Source organism: Callospermophilus lateralis, chromosome 20 (genome assembly GCF_048772815.1).
Source record: "Callospermophilus lateralis isolate mCalLat2 chromosome 20, mCalLat2.hap1, whole genome shotgun sequence".
Lineage (NCBI taxonomy): Eukaryota > Metazoa > Chordata > Mammalia > Rodentia > Sciuridae > Callospermophilus > Callospermophilus lateralis.
The window spans coordinates 4,490,132-4,508,555 of record NC_135324.1 but is presented as its reverse complement, the minus strand read 5'-3'; the positions used below and the strand labels follow the sequence as shown (position 1 = coordinate 4,508,555).

General features: G+C 42.0%; 1 protein-coding gene and 1 pseudogene across 5 annotated transcripts in view; one reads left to right on the top strand and one right to left on the bottom strand.

The window, feature by feature from the left end:
• Pparg (peroxisome proliferator activated receptor gamma) overlaps positions 1-18,424 on the top strand; it is a 140,097-nt gene that overhangs the window by 84,102 nt on the left and 37,571 nt on the right. For all 5 annotated transcript variants that reach the window (XM_076841041.1, XM_076841043.1, XM_076841042.1 and 2 more), the window contains 2 exons: positions 8,348-8,575; positions 10,067-10,236. In XM_076841041.1, the coding sequence (XP_076697156.1) occupies positions 8,356-8,575; positions 10,067-10,236 (390 nt within the window). In that variant the 5' untranslated portion in view covers positions 8,348-8,355. The remainder of the gene's footprint in view (positions 1-8,347; positions 8,576-10,066; positions 10,237-18,424) is intronic.
• LOC143385725 (U6 spliceosomal RNA) lies at positions 17,455-17,548 on the bottom strand (annotated as a pseudogene).

Genomic DNA, 18,424 nt, shown 5'->3' with positions numbered 1-18,424 from the left:
TAATTCAGAGTGTATTATTTTTGTTAAGGAACCAATTCTGTGTCAGACCCTGTTTCTTCTACATTTTCTTCGGTTATAATCTGCCATCTGGTAAAGGGTTTCTTGCATAAGAGTTTTAAAATTTGATGTCATTCACACATATCAACTAATTAAGGCCAAACAGATCTGGATGTATGAAAATTGGCAGAGCTTCCAAGTGCCTTTTTCGACATATTTAGATACAGTAACCACCTCATCATGTCGTGCTGGGCCAGAGACAGAAAAGTCGCATTCTTAGCCTCTCCTTCTGTCCTGGTTTTCTTTCCTCTGCCAAATGAGGAACTTAGATCATCTCAAAAAGGCCTTTTCTAGTATTTCAGGAGGATTTCTGTCTCTGGATGTTGGCTATCATGATGGGAGAGGAATTAGATAATCCCCAGATCCATTTATACTGCAAAATGATTTACACTCGTCAGTAAGGAGGGACTGGCCACATAGATCAGTTGGAACCATATTTATTCTCGAGTGTGAATAAATGTCACTGAAGCAAACAAGAAGAGATTGAAAACCAGTCGTTCGGTGTCTTGTGAAGGTCATTTCTAACAAGGCTACCAAGTTTTTGAGATTTATGAAAGGTTTTTTCCCCCACCACACAGTCTCAGTGCCCAGCTAAGCACGTTTCTGAGTTACTCTTTCTTTTTAATTTTTAATATTTATTTTTTAGTTCTCGGCGGACACAACATATTTGTTTGTATGTGGTGCTGAGGATCGAACCCGGGCCGCACGCGTGCCAGGCGAGCGCACTACCGCTTGAGCCACATCCCCAGCCCCTCTGAGTTACTATTTAGATCACACAGGTCTTGGCCCAGCACAGGTCTTGAGTGACAGTTTAATAAAACCAATTGTTTTTAATATAGAACTGGAAGATCAGGAAGGGGGGATGTGCTTTTCTCATCAATATTATTTACTGTCCAAGGTTAAGTGTGGATATTGAGCTTTTACCATCAATGCCCAACTAACTGCTTGGTGTCTGTGCCTTAGTTCTCCTCTCTCTCTCTCTCTCTCTCTCTCTCTCTTTCTCTCTCTCATTCCTGCCTTCCCTTCCCTCCCCACCCCCTTGTCCTTTCCTTTCTTCTCCTTTTCTTTCCTTTTTGCAGTTCTGGGGATCAAACCGAGGGCCTCACGTGTGCTCAGCAAGTGCTCTGCCCCAGAGCCGGCTCCCCAACCCGAGTTTCCTTTTCTTTTAGTTAGAATTCTAAGGGTAGCTGATTCATAGGGCTATTACGAGGATCAAATGAGACAATTCAAATACAGTATTTTGGCACAATCTTTAGCAAAGATTTAGAGTTCTGTTAATATTAACTAATGCAAATATTGAAGGAGATGTCACATTTCTGCAGCTACATGCGCGTGTGCGTGCATGCGTGTGTGTGTGTGTGTGTGTGGGTGTGGGTGTGGGTGTGGGTGTGGGTGTGGGTGTGTGTGTGTGAGCATGCTCTGGGGATTGGTCCCAGAGCCTCACATGTGCCAGGAGAGTATCTACCATCGAATGACACCCGGGGCCACTCCCCAGCTATTCTGATCATGTTCCCTTCCTATTCTAATAGTCTTTCTTTCCTCTTCACGAGGGACCACAGAAAACCCCAGAGATGAGCCCCGCAGTTCTGGTGCTCAGTTTGTACCCTAGCACCTCTTCTGACCCACTGCCACTTTCCCAAACGGTGCTGCCTGTCAGATTCCAGAAGTGACTTTATTCTTGCACGAAATCCATCTTATTTTCCTTTGAAATCCATTGCGCTCCGGGGTCAGTGTGGCAAGACGGCCCACTGACCACGACTGAGTGCAAAGCCAAGTTTGAAGGTCGAGCAGAAATGGCAGGAAATTCATGTCCTTGCCCACGAGGACGGCCCCAAGACTCTGGCCTGCTTGAAATCCACCAGAGGGGGTGAAATTGATGGCGGCACCTCGAGGCAGCACGACCCGAGTCACCCAGCTGGAAAGCCACGACTCTCCCTGGTTCCTGAGAAGGGCCGCTGTTCCTGCAGATAATCTGGGTCCTGTGTTCTTTCCTGGCTGTACAGAGTCACCAAATACGCCCCCTCCACCTACAGCTTGGCAGCCACAGAAGCTTATGTTTTCTAGACACAAAATGAGAAGCAGGTTTCCTGGACCCATTTCTAAGTCAAAATAAAAATAAAACAACCAGGAAACCCACCCTGCCTCCCGTCACTGCGGCCCATGGAGCACTATTGCTTAGGTCAAGGTGTCCCGGATAAAGGAAAGGGGGAAAGGAGAAGAAGTACTGAAGCGGGATGTTTTCATAGAGACCTAGAGCCAAGCTTTGGTTTGGTTTGGTTTCTTATTTTGTCCTTTCTTCTTAGAAAAAATGAGAAAACATGAGCTGGGGGTGAAGCTCAGGGGTTGAGTGCTTGCCTAGCATGTGCAAGGCCCTGGGCTCCATCCCCAGCACCACAAAAAGAGAAAGAAAAAGAAAACCTTATAGGATCCTGATTCTCCTCTTTTGATAAGCAAAGGGTGGGGGGGATTATATTGTATTTGATTTATAATATTGAAGACTGACATATTGGTGGGGGGGCGGGTGGGGAGCTTCATCTTGCACAACTAAACCACTGAGAAGGAATCTTTATCTCACGGCAAAACGGAAACCCACTCTGCTCCTCTCTATAAGGTAGAATCATCCCGTTGGCAGGCATTTAGTAACAACCACCAACTAAGGACGGGAGGGAAAGCTGAATAAGAAGCTGCTGTCCTTTGCTCCAGACGGGCCATGTCCAGGTGGAGATACGAATCTAAGTCAGTCATTCTTGTCAGAGTTAAAGGAGGGAGAAAATGCTGGGGCAAGACAGAGAATGGAGAGTATTTGTAAGTTGGAGGATTGACTCATGGAGGAATTAGCACTTGACCTGGGCTTTGCAAGACAGGTAGGGTTCCAGTCTGCAGAGATGAGGGGAAGGGATCCTGCGTGAACAGACCGGAGCAGGGCATCTTGAACCTGTGGGGCTGGGCATGTGTCTCGATGATTAGAGTGCTTGCCCCTCACTCACGAAGCACGGGGTTTGATCCCCAGCACCACAGATCAATCAATCAATCAATAGAAATAAAACCAACAAGAAGAAAATAGCAAAAACAGCATGCTAGGCTTCACCTGTCCGGGATAAGCAGAAGAATATAAGAGAGAAAAGGTACGTTAGGGTGGTATAGGGGGGCTTTGAATGCCAAGCTAAGACATGGTCATTTATTATGGAGATCCACTTTTCCGATGTGCCCAGGACAGTAGAGAACAATAATACGGCATTCTGGCTGGACACGGTAGCACCTGCCTATATTCCTAGCAGCTCAGGAGTCTGAGGCAGAAGGATCACACGTTTGAGGCCAGCCTCAGCAACTTAGAGAGGCCCTCAGCAACTTAGCCAGACCCTGTCTCAAAATAAAAAGGGCTGGGTGGTGGGGGTGGGGGTTGTGTGGCTTAGTGGTTAAACATCCCTGGGCTCAATTCCTGGCACCAAACAATAATAAATAAATAAAGCAAGCAAGCATTCTTTGAGGGAAGGAGGGGAGAATTAAGCGATGGTGCCCAGGGCATGTTTAAGACAGTGAAATAATTCTGTGTGACACGGCAGTGGTGTTGGATGTCATTATGCTTTTATCAAAATTCATAGAACTGTACAAGGCACAGAATAAGCCTAATATAAACTGCAGAGTTCTGTTCATAATGGCGTATCAGTATTAGTTCGTCTGTTGTAACAAGTACTACAGAGGTGCAGGATGTTAAGAACAGGGAAGACCTAACTGTCTTGTTGAGGAGGGGAGAGAGGGTATCCAGGCAGGGAGAAGGTATCTAAGACCTCTGTGCTCAATTTTATGTAAACCTAAAATAGTTCTTTTGGAGGGAAAAAAAAAAAAAAACTGCTCTAAAAAAAGTAAGGTCTATTATTTCTTTTTTAAATCCTCTGGCCACACAATGTACTACAAGTACAAATTATTTTAGAAGCTTCATATTTCATCGTAGAACTCACATGAACTTTTCACTCTATTCCCTGACACATAAGTGGCTATTTTCGCGTTAAAAATTTTCCCCAGAATTTTCCAGCAAAATCCCCGAGGGATTCGATTTCTGCGTGAAGAAGCATGACTTTGCGTTACAGGGAGTCACTGGAGTCGTTGATCACAAAATGAAACAAAAGTCAGCCAGTAAAATAATGAATGACCAATGTCTCCTGCACTCCTACGATTTTGGCCTCCTTATTTCCCACGTCCAGTGTTCACACAGAGGCACGGCCTCCACCTTCAACATCACCTTCTTCACACTCAGGAGCTTTGCAGCGGGCCTCACTGAGAAACAAAGCTGATAAACTCACCTTTGAAGCTGTGACAGGTCTCAACAAGAGACAGATCCTTGGGTAGGAAAATAACTGACACTAAGAGAAACTAACAGAGAAATAAGAATGCAGCAGTGCGGGGCGGGGCACAGTGGTGCAAGCCCGGGGAGGCTGAGGCAGGAGGATTGCAGGTTCAAAGCCAGCCTCTGCAAAAGTGAGGCCCTAAGCAGCTCAGTGAGCCCCCGTCTCTCAATAAAATACAAAATAGGGCTGGGGAGGGGGCTCCGTGGTCAAGTGCCCCTGAGTTCAATCCTTGGTACCCCCTCCCCCAAAAAAATAATGGAGCATGCCGCAGAGGCGGGCAAAGTGAACAGAGTGACTCAAGTTGGGTCAGTTTCAATGAATTTTGAAACACAGGCCACAGTTGGATGGGTGCCTCTGTCATTAGGAACACAGGTTTTGGTTTTTCCCCCTCTGAATGTCATTGAGACCCAGTACGACCTTTCAGCTATCACATTCCTCTTGCTGGTGTGTGGTGTTTACACGGCAACACAGATAACTGAAGGTTGTTTGGGTGCTTATGACGTAGCCATTCAGACACGGGAGCCCAGACGGTGCCTGATGAGCCCCTCTGAGTCCCCGGAGCACATCGCAGGACCGGTCTCCTGATTTGTCTGTTTAAGGCGCTTTTGTTTCTCTTGTGCCGACCACAGCTGCAATCTTGAGTCTCAGGCCAGAGTTTCGCCTTTGAGAGCAGATTCCTTGTCTCTCTGCTGGGAAAAAGCAAGAGGCCCATTCCCAGATACCCCGAGGAGCGTGGCTCTTGCTCCATCAATCTTTTTCATCAGTGAGAGGACAGAACAGGGTTTCTGGGTCCCTCTTGAGTTTGAATCTCAACGTTTCTAGCTCATGAATCTTGAGCAAGTGATTTGACCTCTCTGATCCCCACCGTCTTCTCCATGGAGTGAACCCAGGACCTCAAATTACACGGGATAAAAGGTGGCGTGCATCAATCCATTGCTTCCCTCCTCCCCTGCCCCTTCGGCTAGGATTTCGTTCATTTTATTAGTTCATTTTATAAGTTAATCATTCATTTTATTAGTTGATCAATGAGTATTTGATAAGTGTTTTATGAGCCACGCGCTTTGTTAGAAGGCGCAGACAAACCTGCAAACAAGACAGAGACCTCTCGGATTCCAGGATCCTTGGGATCTAAGAGCAGTCGTTTCTTTGCATTCGGGTTTAGCCGTCCTGAAGTTGCACCAGTGCCTCTACCAGAGCTAACACTTAAAATACTTCAGTGGCTGCTTTTCTCGAGAGCCCTTTGAATGGTGGACTAGTTTCAGTTTCAGTCAGTCCAGTAGCTGGTACATCACAGTTTGAAGTCTACACTCACCAGAGGCTCACACAAGTACTTGGAACCCAAACTGGTCAGGGTTTCAGTTCACTTGCTGTGTTAACAAATCAGATTTAGAAAAATGCACGTGGCCTGTGGCATCATGAGCAGATAAATTCATGGAAGTAGTTATTTTGAGGCCTTTTCTCCTTTGTCTTTTGTGTGGGGGCCATTGATCCCAGGCAAGCTTTACCACCGAGCCACATCCCCAGCTGTTATTATTTTTTTATAAATTGCTGAGGGTCTCACTAAATTGCTGAGGCTGGCCTCCAACTGGCAATCCTCCTGCCTCTGCCTCCTGAGCCGCCGAGATTAGGTATACACTGCTATACCTGGCTCTCTGTTTGTCTTTTATATTGTTTCTTGTATTCTTCTCTGTTTTGTTTGTGTTTCCTTTGGGGGATGAGCTAAGTTGATGCTGGGGAAGACCAGATTCTGACTTTGACATTTTCTCACATATTCTTACATATTCACCTGCCTGTTCTCTATATGGGGAAAACTTTCTTGTCTGAGTAAAAGCTGTATCCCCCCCAAAAGGTAAATATTTGAGTAATTGTTCATAGTGCAGAAGGGAGCTTTTCTAAAAGATTGATTATAGTATTACCTTAAGAACAAAATTATTTTAGAATGCAGTTGAATAAATGCACATAATTTAATTTAGCAACTTAAATACAAAAGTATTTAAAACACAAATAGAATAGCAAAATTTTCATCCTAAAGAAAAAAATATTTAGGGTTTCTAATTTTTAAGAAAAAAAACCACAAACTGTCCTAGAAACCTATGCTCTTTAACAGATTGCATCAAAACAATAAAAACCTTCTGCACAGAGAAGGAAATAACATACAGAATAAAGAGACAACCTAAAGAATGGGAGAAAAAATTTGCAAACTGTACATTTGCTAGTGGGGTTGATATCTAAAATATATAAGAAACTCAAATCAACAGTATAGAAGACAACCTAGTTTAAAAACAGGCAACAGATCTGAAAAACCATTTCTCAAAGGATATCATACAAATGGCCATCAGGTGTATGAAGAGATCTTCAGAGATCTCTAATCATCAGGGAAATGCAGATCAAAGGTTCAGTGAGACATAGCACCTCACGCCTGTCAGAATGGCTGCTAGGAAAAAGAAGAAAGAGATTAATGTTGGCAAGAATATAGGAAAAAACAAACTCTTACAAACTATTGGTGGGAATGTAAATTGGTGCAGCCATTATGGAAAGCAGAATAGAGGTTCCTCAGAAAATTAAAAGTAGAACTACCACATGATCCAGCAATTCCACTTCTGGGTATATATCCAAAGAACTGAAATCAGTATGTTGAACTGTACTCCCTGGCCATTGCAGCTCCATTCACAGCAGCCAAGATATGAAATCAACCTAAGTGTCTGTAGACAAATGAATGGGTTTTAAAAAAAAAATCAGTGAACATGCTTGAGTGATGGAATACTATACAGCCTTCAAAAAGAAGATTCTTGTTATTGTGCTAAGGGAAATAAGCCAGATGCAGAAAGAAAAATGCTACATGGTCTCACTTATATTTGGAATCTTTTTAAAAAAACTACTCATGGAAGCAGAGAGTGAAATGGAGGTTGTCAGGGACTTAGAGGTGGGGGAAATGTGGAGATGTTGGCCAATGTTTTAGTGATACAGTATGAATAAGTTCTGGAAAACCCAGTGTACAGCAAAATGACGAGAGTTAAGAATACTGAATTGTTTACCTTGAGATTTCATAAGAAAATCAATCTTAAGTGTTCTCACTTCAGTGATGAATATGTTAATTAGCTTGATTGTGATAGTCATTTTATAATGTATATACAATTTAAAATATCACATTCCATATCTTAAATATAGGATTTTTTATTTTCAGTTATACCTCAATAAAGGTGGAAAAACTTTATAAATAGATTAAACACATCTATTAACAGACTTAATTGATGATATTTTTTTCTTTTGGTACTGAGGATTGAACCCAGAGGTGGGCTACCACTGAGCTGCATCCCCAGCCCTTTTTATTTTCTATTTTGAGACAAAGTCTTACTAAGTTGCTGAGGCTGGCCTTAAACTTGCCATCCTCCTGCCTCAGCCTCCTGAGGCATTGGGATTACAGAGGTGCACCACCACACCCAGAGTCAATTGATGATCTTGCGTAGAGAATGATGAGAACAGTGTTATATGACATTTATGTGGATATGCTGTATGCAACTAGAGTATTATAGGGGTGTCTTTTAGGTAACTTCCTGCTTATCATAAAACGACCCCCATTGCGTTAAGAATGTGATTGTATAGCTGGGCGTGGTGGTGCATGCCTATAATTCCAGTGGCTCGGGAGGCTGAGGCAGGAGGATCGCAAGTTCCAAGCCAGCCTCAGCAAAAGTGAGGCACTAAGCAACTCAGTGAGCCCCTGTCTCTAAGTAAAATACAAAATAGGGCTGGGGATAGGGCTCAGTGGTTGAATGCCCCTGAGTTCAATCCCCAGTACCCCCCCAAAAAAAGACTGTGTTTGTGTTCTCATAACGTGGATGAGACTGCCTGGCCAGCGTCTCTCTGTGTGTCCCCTCTGTGGGTCTTTGGAAGACGGCTCTGCTCTCCGGGCCCTGGCTTCATAAGCCTTCTCTTTGCCATTTCAGAAATCACCATGGTTGACACAGAGATGCCGTTCTGGCCCACCAACTTTGGGATCAGCTCCATGGACCTCTCCATGATGGACGACCACTCCCGCTCCTTCGACATCAAACCCTTCACCACCGTCGACTTCTCCAGCATTTCCACCCCCCACTACGAAGACATCCCGTTCACGAGAGCTGATCCAATGGTGCCTGATTATAAATATGACCTGAAGCTCCAAGACTACCAAAGTAAGATGCCTCTGTTCACGTTTCAGACCACGGTGACCCTGGAGTACACGCTCCAGAGGCTGGGACTCTAGAGAGAAGGCGGTTCCCATTATCAGCCAGATCTTAGGTCTCTGCTTTATACCAGAAAGGAAGGTGGAAGCAGGTCCATCTTGTCCATTTGACCCTTTTCTCTCTCTGTCCTTTCTGGCTGGCTTCCTTCTTAGCATTTTCTAAGATGATTACATTGCCTTTTCTCTCTCAGGCTGAGTGGAGTCCACCCATCTTTCAGCTTCTTCTAAATTAATAGGTAACCGTTGCAAGTTATCATATACAACTTATCATCCGTAAATTACTCTGACCCTCGGTTTCTTTTTCCCACCCCTAATCTGTGATGTGTGAAATCTACATTGACACCCGCCTTTTCAGGCTCAAATGAGCATTTTAAGGTTGTCATCTTAAAAAATTCACAAGTGAACATTGCAAAAGCCTATAGCTCTTCTTGCCATGAACTCAGTCAACATCCAAACATCGGGCTCAAGGAAAAAAAAAAAAAATGAGGACTGCACTGTTCAAGATAAAGTATGATTTCCGTGATGCTGTTTCCTTGATGTCCATCTCCTCCTCGTGGGCTGATGTGCTGGTTGTCCAGAGCCACCACTGTGTGATTGGCAACCATTATTTGACAATAAGTCAGAACTTCCTGTATTTCTAGTTTTATTTCTCAGATAAATGGTATAGCTGGTTCTATTTATCTGTGTGGTTTGGGGTTTTAGCCTAATATGGAAATTGAATAGGCCCGAACCTAACCAGTAAAAGGTAGGACTTGCTGCATTCATTCAAAGATCTTATTTATTTATTTATTTATTTTGCAAACTCTCTGTCTCGACTCTCAGCTGTTGATAAACCCGGGTTCTTACTTTCCTGTACCTTTCAAAGAGGCCCATGGTGGTGACAGGGATCCTTTTCCTAGACTGGCTTAAAAAGACTTCTTCTTCTTCTTTTTCTTTAAATTCTGCTTTGCTATATATGACAGCAGAATACTAAAAGAGGCCTTTGGTATGCAAGATTTAAATAAAATTTGTCACTGACACATACCCAGGGCAGCACATCCCTAGCCAGACGAGCCACGTTGTCTCAAGTTCCTGTTTTCTTACCTGTTTGGTCTTTCGGGGTGTTGAGGAGTTGGAGGACTTCACACTTAATCCAGATCTCTGTTTTATTTATTTTTTTTAATATTTATGTCTTAGGCGTAGTTGGACACAACACCATTATTTTTTCATTTATTTATTTTCATGCGAACCCAGGGTTCCGCATGTGCCAGGTGTGGGACTGGCCTGTGATGCCAAAGCCTTGTATAGTTGTCTGCCTTCACCTGGGTCTTTGCATGTTGCTGAGCCCTCCACCCTGAGGCCTGAAGGTGTCCGGGTGGCCACCCAGCCCTGGCACCCCTGCAGGGTCCTTTTCCAGGTGATAACGATCTTCTCACCTCTCTCTCTCTCTCTCTCTGCACAGGTGCGATCAAAGTGGAACCTGCGTCCCCGCCTTATTATTCTGAAAAGACTCAGATCTACAATCGGCCCCATGAGGAGCCCTCCAACTCGCTCATGGCCATCGAGTGCCGCGTGTGTGGAGATAAGGCTTCTGGGTTCCACTACGGCGTTCACGCCTGCGAAGGGTGCAAGGTAACAACCCGAAAATCTCTCCTCGGAAAAGTTGGCTGATGGTGTGCCTATTTCATTTCCCTTTGCAAACTCACTGCAAGGAATTAAGATCAAATGATCATAGATTTTTTTTTTTTTTTTTTTGCGAGGTGGGAGCCAAACCCATTCTTCAAGTAATAGAATATTCAAAAGTCTAAGAAGAAAACTGATAAAAGCAGGATTGCTTCACTCTGCTCACCTTTCTGCAAGTGGGTCCTTTGGCAGTGATTCATGTCAGCCCTGGTGTCTTGCCGACTTTTTACTATCATTATTATTTTTTTTTAATATTTCTTTTTTAGTTGTAGTTGGACACAGTACCTTTATTTTATTTATTTCTATGTGGTGCTGAGGATCGAACCCAGGGCCTCGCATGTGCTAAGCGAGCGCTCTACCACTGAGCCACAACCTCAGCGCACTGTTATTATTTTTTAACAAAGCAGTCCGTCCAAGATGTCATGGTAAGATGGTCAGTGATGAGCCGGCACCAGGACCCAGATTTCCTGAATTCTCTAGTGTGGTTTTCACTGTACCAAGTAATCTTTTATATAACGTAAGGGCTGACAAGTTACTTGTGTTTATCATTTCATTCCTTATAACAGCCCCCTAAGGTGGAGCTTATTTATGGCCATATCACAAATAAAGCAATTATAGATTGAGGGCTTGGGGATGCCACTCCGGGGTAGAGCACTCACCTACATGTGCAAGGCCCTGGGGTCCATCACCAATATCGCAAAAAGTAATAATAATAAAACAAAATAAAGAAAATAAATTATGGATTAGCCAGCCCTTCCAAAGTTGGTAACTGGCAGATTGAGGTGTAGGATGTGGCTCTGACTCTACATCAACTTCTAAGCCGGTGCTCTCTGTTTCCTTATTCAAGTATCAGTTTGAGCCGTGTATTGTGCGGACAGGCAAAGAGGTACAACCACTTCAGGAAGGGGACACTATTGGATTCAGACATTGCCTAACGTGATGCCCCAGTTTATTAGGGAAATATGCTGATGCACGTGTATTTTGATATTCAGTCTTTTAAAATAACACTGTAATCAGTGAATCAATAGTATGAAAGTAAAGATATGGAACAGTAGGTAGGCAGGAGCCAGGACATCTGGGGAGAATGGGACTAAAAGGGAAATGAATTTTCACTCTTGTGAGTGTGCACCAGTCTTGGTTCAGGCGCCTCTACGAAAATCATTATTTAGCCACGTTCTTCCAGAATTTCCTCATCTATAAAGTGGTGGAATTGGAGCAGATGGTCACTACAGTCCTTTTAGTTCTATTAGTTTATTACTATAAAGGCAACCTCATGTTTTACAAAGTGACAAACCATTCATCCCCTGTGCCCACTTGCTCAAAGTCACCAGCCAGTCATATCACACCAGCCCCAGGCCGCCTCATGTGTTGAACGGCTTGGCTGTGTCGGCCGTCCAAGCTCTGACTCATCTCTGAAGTTCTGAATTTCAAAATGACTCCTCAATATACTCCTGGCAAGAGAGCCGCTCATCTAAGATACTTAAACTCCTTCGTTCTATGATTAGAACCAAATTCGAATATCTACAGTTCTCAGTGAAAACAGTCAGTGGCCTAAGATCTAAATGATAACAAGACCGTGTCATTTTATTGAGTTAGGATTTACAGTGTTTTGAGTAAGTTGTTGCTCAATTCTGAACCATATTTATCTAAAGAAACCGTCGGTTTGGGTCATGTTGATTCATGAACATTAGTACATGCGTGTGGCTGGGGATGTGGCTTCAATGGTGGAGGGAATCGTCTAGCATGGCAAGTCCTGAGTTCCATCCCCAGCTCCACCGAACAAACAAAAAAATATAAATATATATATATAGAGAGAGAAGGCAGAGATAGAGGATAAACACTTCATAAAGTCTGTAGAATACTCAGGCACAGTGGCTCATGCCTGTAATCCCAGCAACTCAGGAGGCGGAGGCAGAAGGTTTGCAAGTTCAAGACCAGCCTCAGCTAATTTAGTGAAATCCATCTCAAAATAAAAAAAATAAATAAATAAAAAAGGGTAAGGGACGCATCTCAGTGGTAAAGTGCCCCTGGGTTCAATCCCCAGAACCCAAAAGCAGAATGCCTGAAGAAAACATGTAAGTACCCATCTACCATAGATAAAAATCACCACCCCCCCCCAAAAAAAAAAAAAAAAAAAAAAAACGACCAATAGAGGAAAATTTGCTTATCATCCAAAATGTAGATGACAGAATTCCTAGAGTAAAATGCAAAAAAAGTCATGTTCCCCTGCAGAGGAAAGATAGACACCTGTGCCTTGTAAAGACAAGAGTAAGAAAACTGTGAATGCGACAATATATTCTGACCTCTCCAAGTACGAGTCAATAGTTCCAGAAGTATGATACATACAGGGACCAGGAGAGGCACCTAAGACTCTTTCAAGCCATTCAGAAGTTTGAGGATGTTTTCTTAATAATATTAAATTATTAATATATTATAAAATATAAAAATTAAATATAAGTAATATTAAATTATTTCTTAATAATATTAAATTAATATTAAATTATCATTCTCTCAGAAGTATAACAGAATGCTCTGAAAGCTACATGATTTGGGGTTACAACAATGCTTCTGATAGCTTACGGCATGTGTGCTTGTCTGTTATTAGATATAGTGATTTCTGTGTTTTGGGTAGGAACCATGGTGATCCTAGCTCCTTGGGAGGCTGAGGCAGGAGGACCCCTTCAGCCCAGGAGTTTGAGGCTACCCTGAGCAACATAGCAAGACCCCCTGTCTCAAACAATTTTTTGTCAGTTTTAATTTTCAGTCTGAAAAGTATCAGTAGATGTGATCCACATAAATAAAAGTTCTTTAGGGTCTTCAGTCATTCTTTAAAGATTCAAGGAGATCAGAAAGTTTGAAAACCACTTGTTACAGGGCATTGAGGCTGAAGAAGCCCAGTGACTCATTCTTTGTCTTCAAGACCTACACAAATCTGTTGCCACCTCCCGAATACAGCCCCATTAGACCAGTGGCTATTGGTAATCCAAGATGTCTCCTTATCACCAATGTTTAATGAAAACCAAGAAAATGAAATTAGCAAATGTGCTTGACTCATCTATATGAATTTTAAAAGGTGTTTTGGAAGCTGGGGCAGTGGTGTACATCTGTAATCCCAGTAGTTCAGGAGGCTGAGGCAGGAGGATTGAAAGTTCAAAGCCAGCCTCAGCAACTTAGTGAGGCCCTAAGCAATTTAACAAGGTCCTGTCTCAAAATAAAATTTTAAAAAGGGTTGGGGATATGGCTCAGTGGTTAAACACTGCTGGGTTCAACCCCCGGTGCCCAGTACTCCCCTGCCTCAAAAAAAAAAAGTGCTTTGGCAGTTTCATATTTGCCATTTTGTAGAATACTGGGTATACCCATAATTAAAATCAAGTTGATCATAAAGTTGCAGACTAACTTATAGATTGAAAGGAGTAGCAACATTGCATATGGTAGTTGTTGGTAGATCCTAAATAACTTTACAATGAGGCAGGTTTGTTTTAGTGGTCCTTGTCAAAAATGGAACAGTTAGGAATGAGTAGACTTGGTTTAGAATAAAATGAAATAGTGGCAGATTCTTAGGTGTGTTCATATGCGGACTTATGCAAAATCAAACCTTTGCTACTAAAAGATAGATATGCCTTAGAGTTTGCAAAGCTATCATTTAGTGCTTACAAGTTAGATAATTTTTTTAGTAAGTTATTATTATATTAGTCAATTTTAATTAATGAATGAAATACCTGAGGCGGTGTACTTACAGAGAAAAGAGGTGTATTTGGCTCATGGTTCTGATCCAAGGTCAAAGGCCCACATCTGGTGGTGTCCTTCTTGATGCAGAATCTCAGTGCAGCCCAGGGCCCATCATGGCAAAAGACAGGGAGCACATTTGTGGGCAGCTGTGCATGTATGTGTGGTCATGTGTCTTCTGGTCCTTCTCCCTCTTCTTATAAAACCATCAGAATTCAATCATGGGGGTTCCTTCCTGACCACCTTATCTAATCCTAATCACTTCCCAAGACCCCATCTCCAAACACCGTTGTCGGATTAAGTTGCTACACCCTTAATCCCTCACAGGGGGTTACATTTCAATATATGATCCCTTGGGGGTTGCATTCAAACCATATCCCAACTGTAGCAATCATATTTTTGAATCTTCAGTAAATGATCATTTAGAGCCATAGATTTACCTAAAGATATAAGTAAAGAAAATCTACTGTACCTTACAAAGTCATCTCCTTTTATACTTCTACATAAGACCCTACCTCAAGAAGGGTGTTTGTGGTGGGTGGGTGGGTGTATGTGTGTGTGCACGCGCGCGCACGCACACACATGCATTTATATTAATTATACAAAATAACATATTTCATTGTGTTTATTTATTTCTGTATGCCTATAACATACTTCAATCATATCCCCCCCCATTACCTCTCTTACCCTTCCCTCCCCCACCTCTTCTTAACCCTTTCCTCTTCTCTGAGAGTGCCCAGGAAGGGTTTTAAATATATTCCTGTCTGCCTGTAGCAGCTCATTGATTCAGCTTCCCCTTGGCCCATTCCATGGGACACACAGGGCTTTGAATCTCATTGTGAAAATTAACAAGGCCATTCTGAAGCCTCATTGCACCTGAAATTTTGTTTAAAAAAATTAATTAATTCAGGAGAAGTTGGAAAAAACTTAAAAGCCAGAAAAAGAAAAAAAAAGAAATAAAACCAGGAATTGCCTTCTCACAGACAAATATGGAGTCTTTAGAATAAATATATATATACACAGAACCGTTTTCTGAAACAGTGACCCCAGTGCTCTTCATCCCCCAAACTCACATGCCCCGAAAAGGAAGTTGTTAAAAGAATAAGAAAAATAAGAATGAAAGTTGAAACTGTGCATTGTCTTAGGTACCATGAAATAATAGAGTATTGTTTGGGAGTTTCTTTATCATGAAGGAACTTTGGAGAAGTTGGCTCTGTTCTCTCTCTTTAAAAAAAAAAAAAAAACACTCAGTAATATCCTACATCTTCTCATTTCTTGGAAGAGTCAAAAGATAAGAAAACAATCAGTTATCTTGAAGGTAGTGGAAAAAAGAAACAGTAAAAGCAAGTTCAGGGTGTGTGTCTAGAGACACTCAGTTCAGGAATTCACATATCCAGTTCATAAGTGATACTCAGAACCGCCATTCTGTAGCATTGAAAGATCCCGAATCATCACAAAAGAGAATATGATTCACCTCTGAAAGGCATCATAGGAGGCAGACTAAAAATGGGCACCATGAGGGTTAAACTTAAATAACATGATTCTCTTATCAAAAAAACTTCCTGTCTAGCCATGCCAAATAACTGAGTACTCCGTGACCCACCCCTCTGTCAGTACGCCAAGCAGCATTTCAACCATTGATACTGATTTTTAAAAATGAAAATCCGAAGTCACGGAACATCATAAACTACATATGTTCACAGTGGCAAAAATCAAAGTTTTGACCAACATTTTTCAGTGGAAACAGTTCTGTACATTAGCTTTCTAGTAATACATGGGAAAAGAAAACCACAGCTTTGTAATCCCAGAGGTCCTCGAATCTTTTGAAAATTAAAGTGGGTTCTGCTTCCAGCAGATACAACATGGGACCTAATCTTTGAGATATTGCCGATCTCACAAGAGGCCTCTAAGACAACAGTGTCAACATGACACAAAAGAAATGAACAAAGCCCTAGGTCTTGAGCCAGGAGCTACAGGGAAACTTGCAGGGGCAGTTCCTTCCTAACAGACTCCCATAGAGGTGGCAAGGTGCAGTACTTCCCCAAAGACAGGTGCCTGTCTCTGTGTTCTGAGCCATCAGTGAGGGGAAGCTGAGCCTGGGGTTTTTGGATTGAGCCAGGATCCTCAGGGGCATCTGCAGGTCATAAGTCAGTGGCATTTAGCAGAAGCCTTTGCAAAATCTCTTTGAAGGAAAGAATTCTCAATGTGAACTACAGGATTTCCACAAAGTCAGGGGATAATTTCAAAATAAAGTATTTGCAAGCAATAGGAGGTGCCGGTCACCTTGAATGAAGTTCATCAAAAATGAAAAAAAATGATACAAATTTATTACCATCTGTCTCCTACCCAAGGAAAGCAGAAATTACTGGTGCCTGAAACAGAATCCACAACAACTATGTAAAAATTGTTTAAAGAGGCAGACTGGGGTCGTGGCTCAGCGGTAGAACACTTGCCTTGTACATTTGAAGCCCTGGTTCTATCCTCAGCACCATATAAATAAATAAAACAAAATAAAAGCATTGTGTCCATCTACAACTAAAATATATATATATAAAATTTTTTTAATTGTTTAAAGAAAGAAGGTGGGCCCAGCTTGATGGCTCATGCCTGTAATGCCAACAACTCAGGAGGCTGAGACAGGAGGATCACGTGAGACCAGGAATTTGGGGCCAACCTCACCAACATAGGAAAACCCTGTCTCAACAAAATAAAACCAAAGAAGTCAACACCAAGTGTTGGAAAGAGACTAGAATTTTCATAAACTATTTGTGGAAGGGTGAATTTATGTATAAGCACTTCGGAAAACAATTTAGCATTATCTTATAAAATTTAACATTCATATATCGTACACTATAGAAACTCCATGCCAAGGTAATTCTTTTTCTTAATTAACATTTTTCAAAAAATTTTTTTCTAATTAGTCATACATGACAGCAGACTGCATTTTGTTTCATTGTACACCAATGGAGCACAACTTTTCATTTCTCTGGTTGTACACAATGTAGACTCACACCATGTGTGCAATCACACATTTACCTAGGGTCATGATATTCTTCTCATACACCATCTTTCCTACCTCCCATACCCTCTCCCCTCCTCCCTCCCCTTTGCCCAATCCAAAGTTCCTTCATTCTTCCCATGCCCCCTACCCCCGTTGTGGATCAGCATCCACTTATCAGAGAGAACATTTGACCTTTGATTTTTGGGGGGATTGGCTTACTTCACTTAGCATGATATTCTCCAACTCCATCCATTTACCTGCAGATTCCATAATTTTATTCTTTTAATGCTGAATAATATTCCATTGTGTACGTATACCACAGTTTTTTTTATCCATTCATCTGTTGAAGGGCAGCTAGGTTGGTTCCACAGTTTAGCTATTGTGATTTGTGCTGCTATAAACATTAATGTGGTATGCTGATTTTAAATCCTTTGGGTATAGAAAAACTGGAATGCTTCATGAATTTGCGAAGGGGCCATGCTAATCTTCTCTGTGCCGTTCCAATTTTGGTATATGTGCTGCCCAAGGGAGCATGCCAACATAATTCTTATAACATGTACATCGTAAAATGTTTACGAGGATATTTATAGAAGCACTGCTCATAACAGCTAAAAATTGGCAATGATGCTAATAGCCGTCACCATAGGAGTAGGTTAATAAATCGTGGTATACTCATAAAATGAAATAGTATATAATTGTGAAAATAAGTAAATTATACTACTGTAATGCACCAATAAAAATATAAAAGAAAATGAATAAATCGGATGGTTTTTCACTGGAAAGTGAATAAATTTTGGAAACGAAATACTCAATTTATAAAAACAAAGAGAGAGATTCCCCCCTCCATTACATATTGTATGAAATCACTCAAGGCCTCAGAACAAGCTTAATGAAACAAAATGTTGTGTCGTTTCACATGCTAGTGGATAAAGTTGGCTTGTCCTAATGGGCAAGGAAACAATCCACACAAAATAGAGAATAGTGATTGTTTTGTCCAGGGAGGACAGGGAGCAAGGGTTGGAACAATACAGACATAAATGCAAGTTGCTGTCATGATTTTAAGTCTAGTGTCAGAAAATAGGTTCATGTGTGACATCTCCTGTGCTTTATGATTGCTGATTTCCTTCATTGGTAATTAATATCACGTTTCATCAGAAGAGAAAAAAATATTAGAAGAAAAGAGCATGCCAGTGATCCTTGTAAGGTCTGTCACATTTTAGGGTCACCAGCTGTCAGAGAGGGATGTGCTTTGCTCATCCTCCGGTGCTCAGGTGAGGCCAGAAGGGAAGTGAAGTGGCATGGGTGTCACTTTAACAGAGTGCGACTGTAGGTGTTGCGTGTGTCCAGGGGTAAAAGAGACCATCCCCACCCCCATGTAGCTCATGATTTTTAATTGAGAAGCAGGGAGGG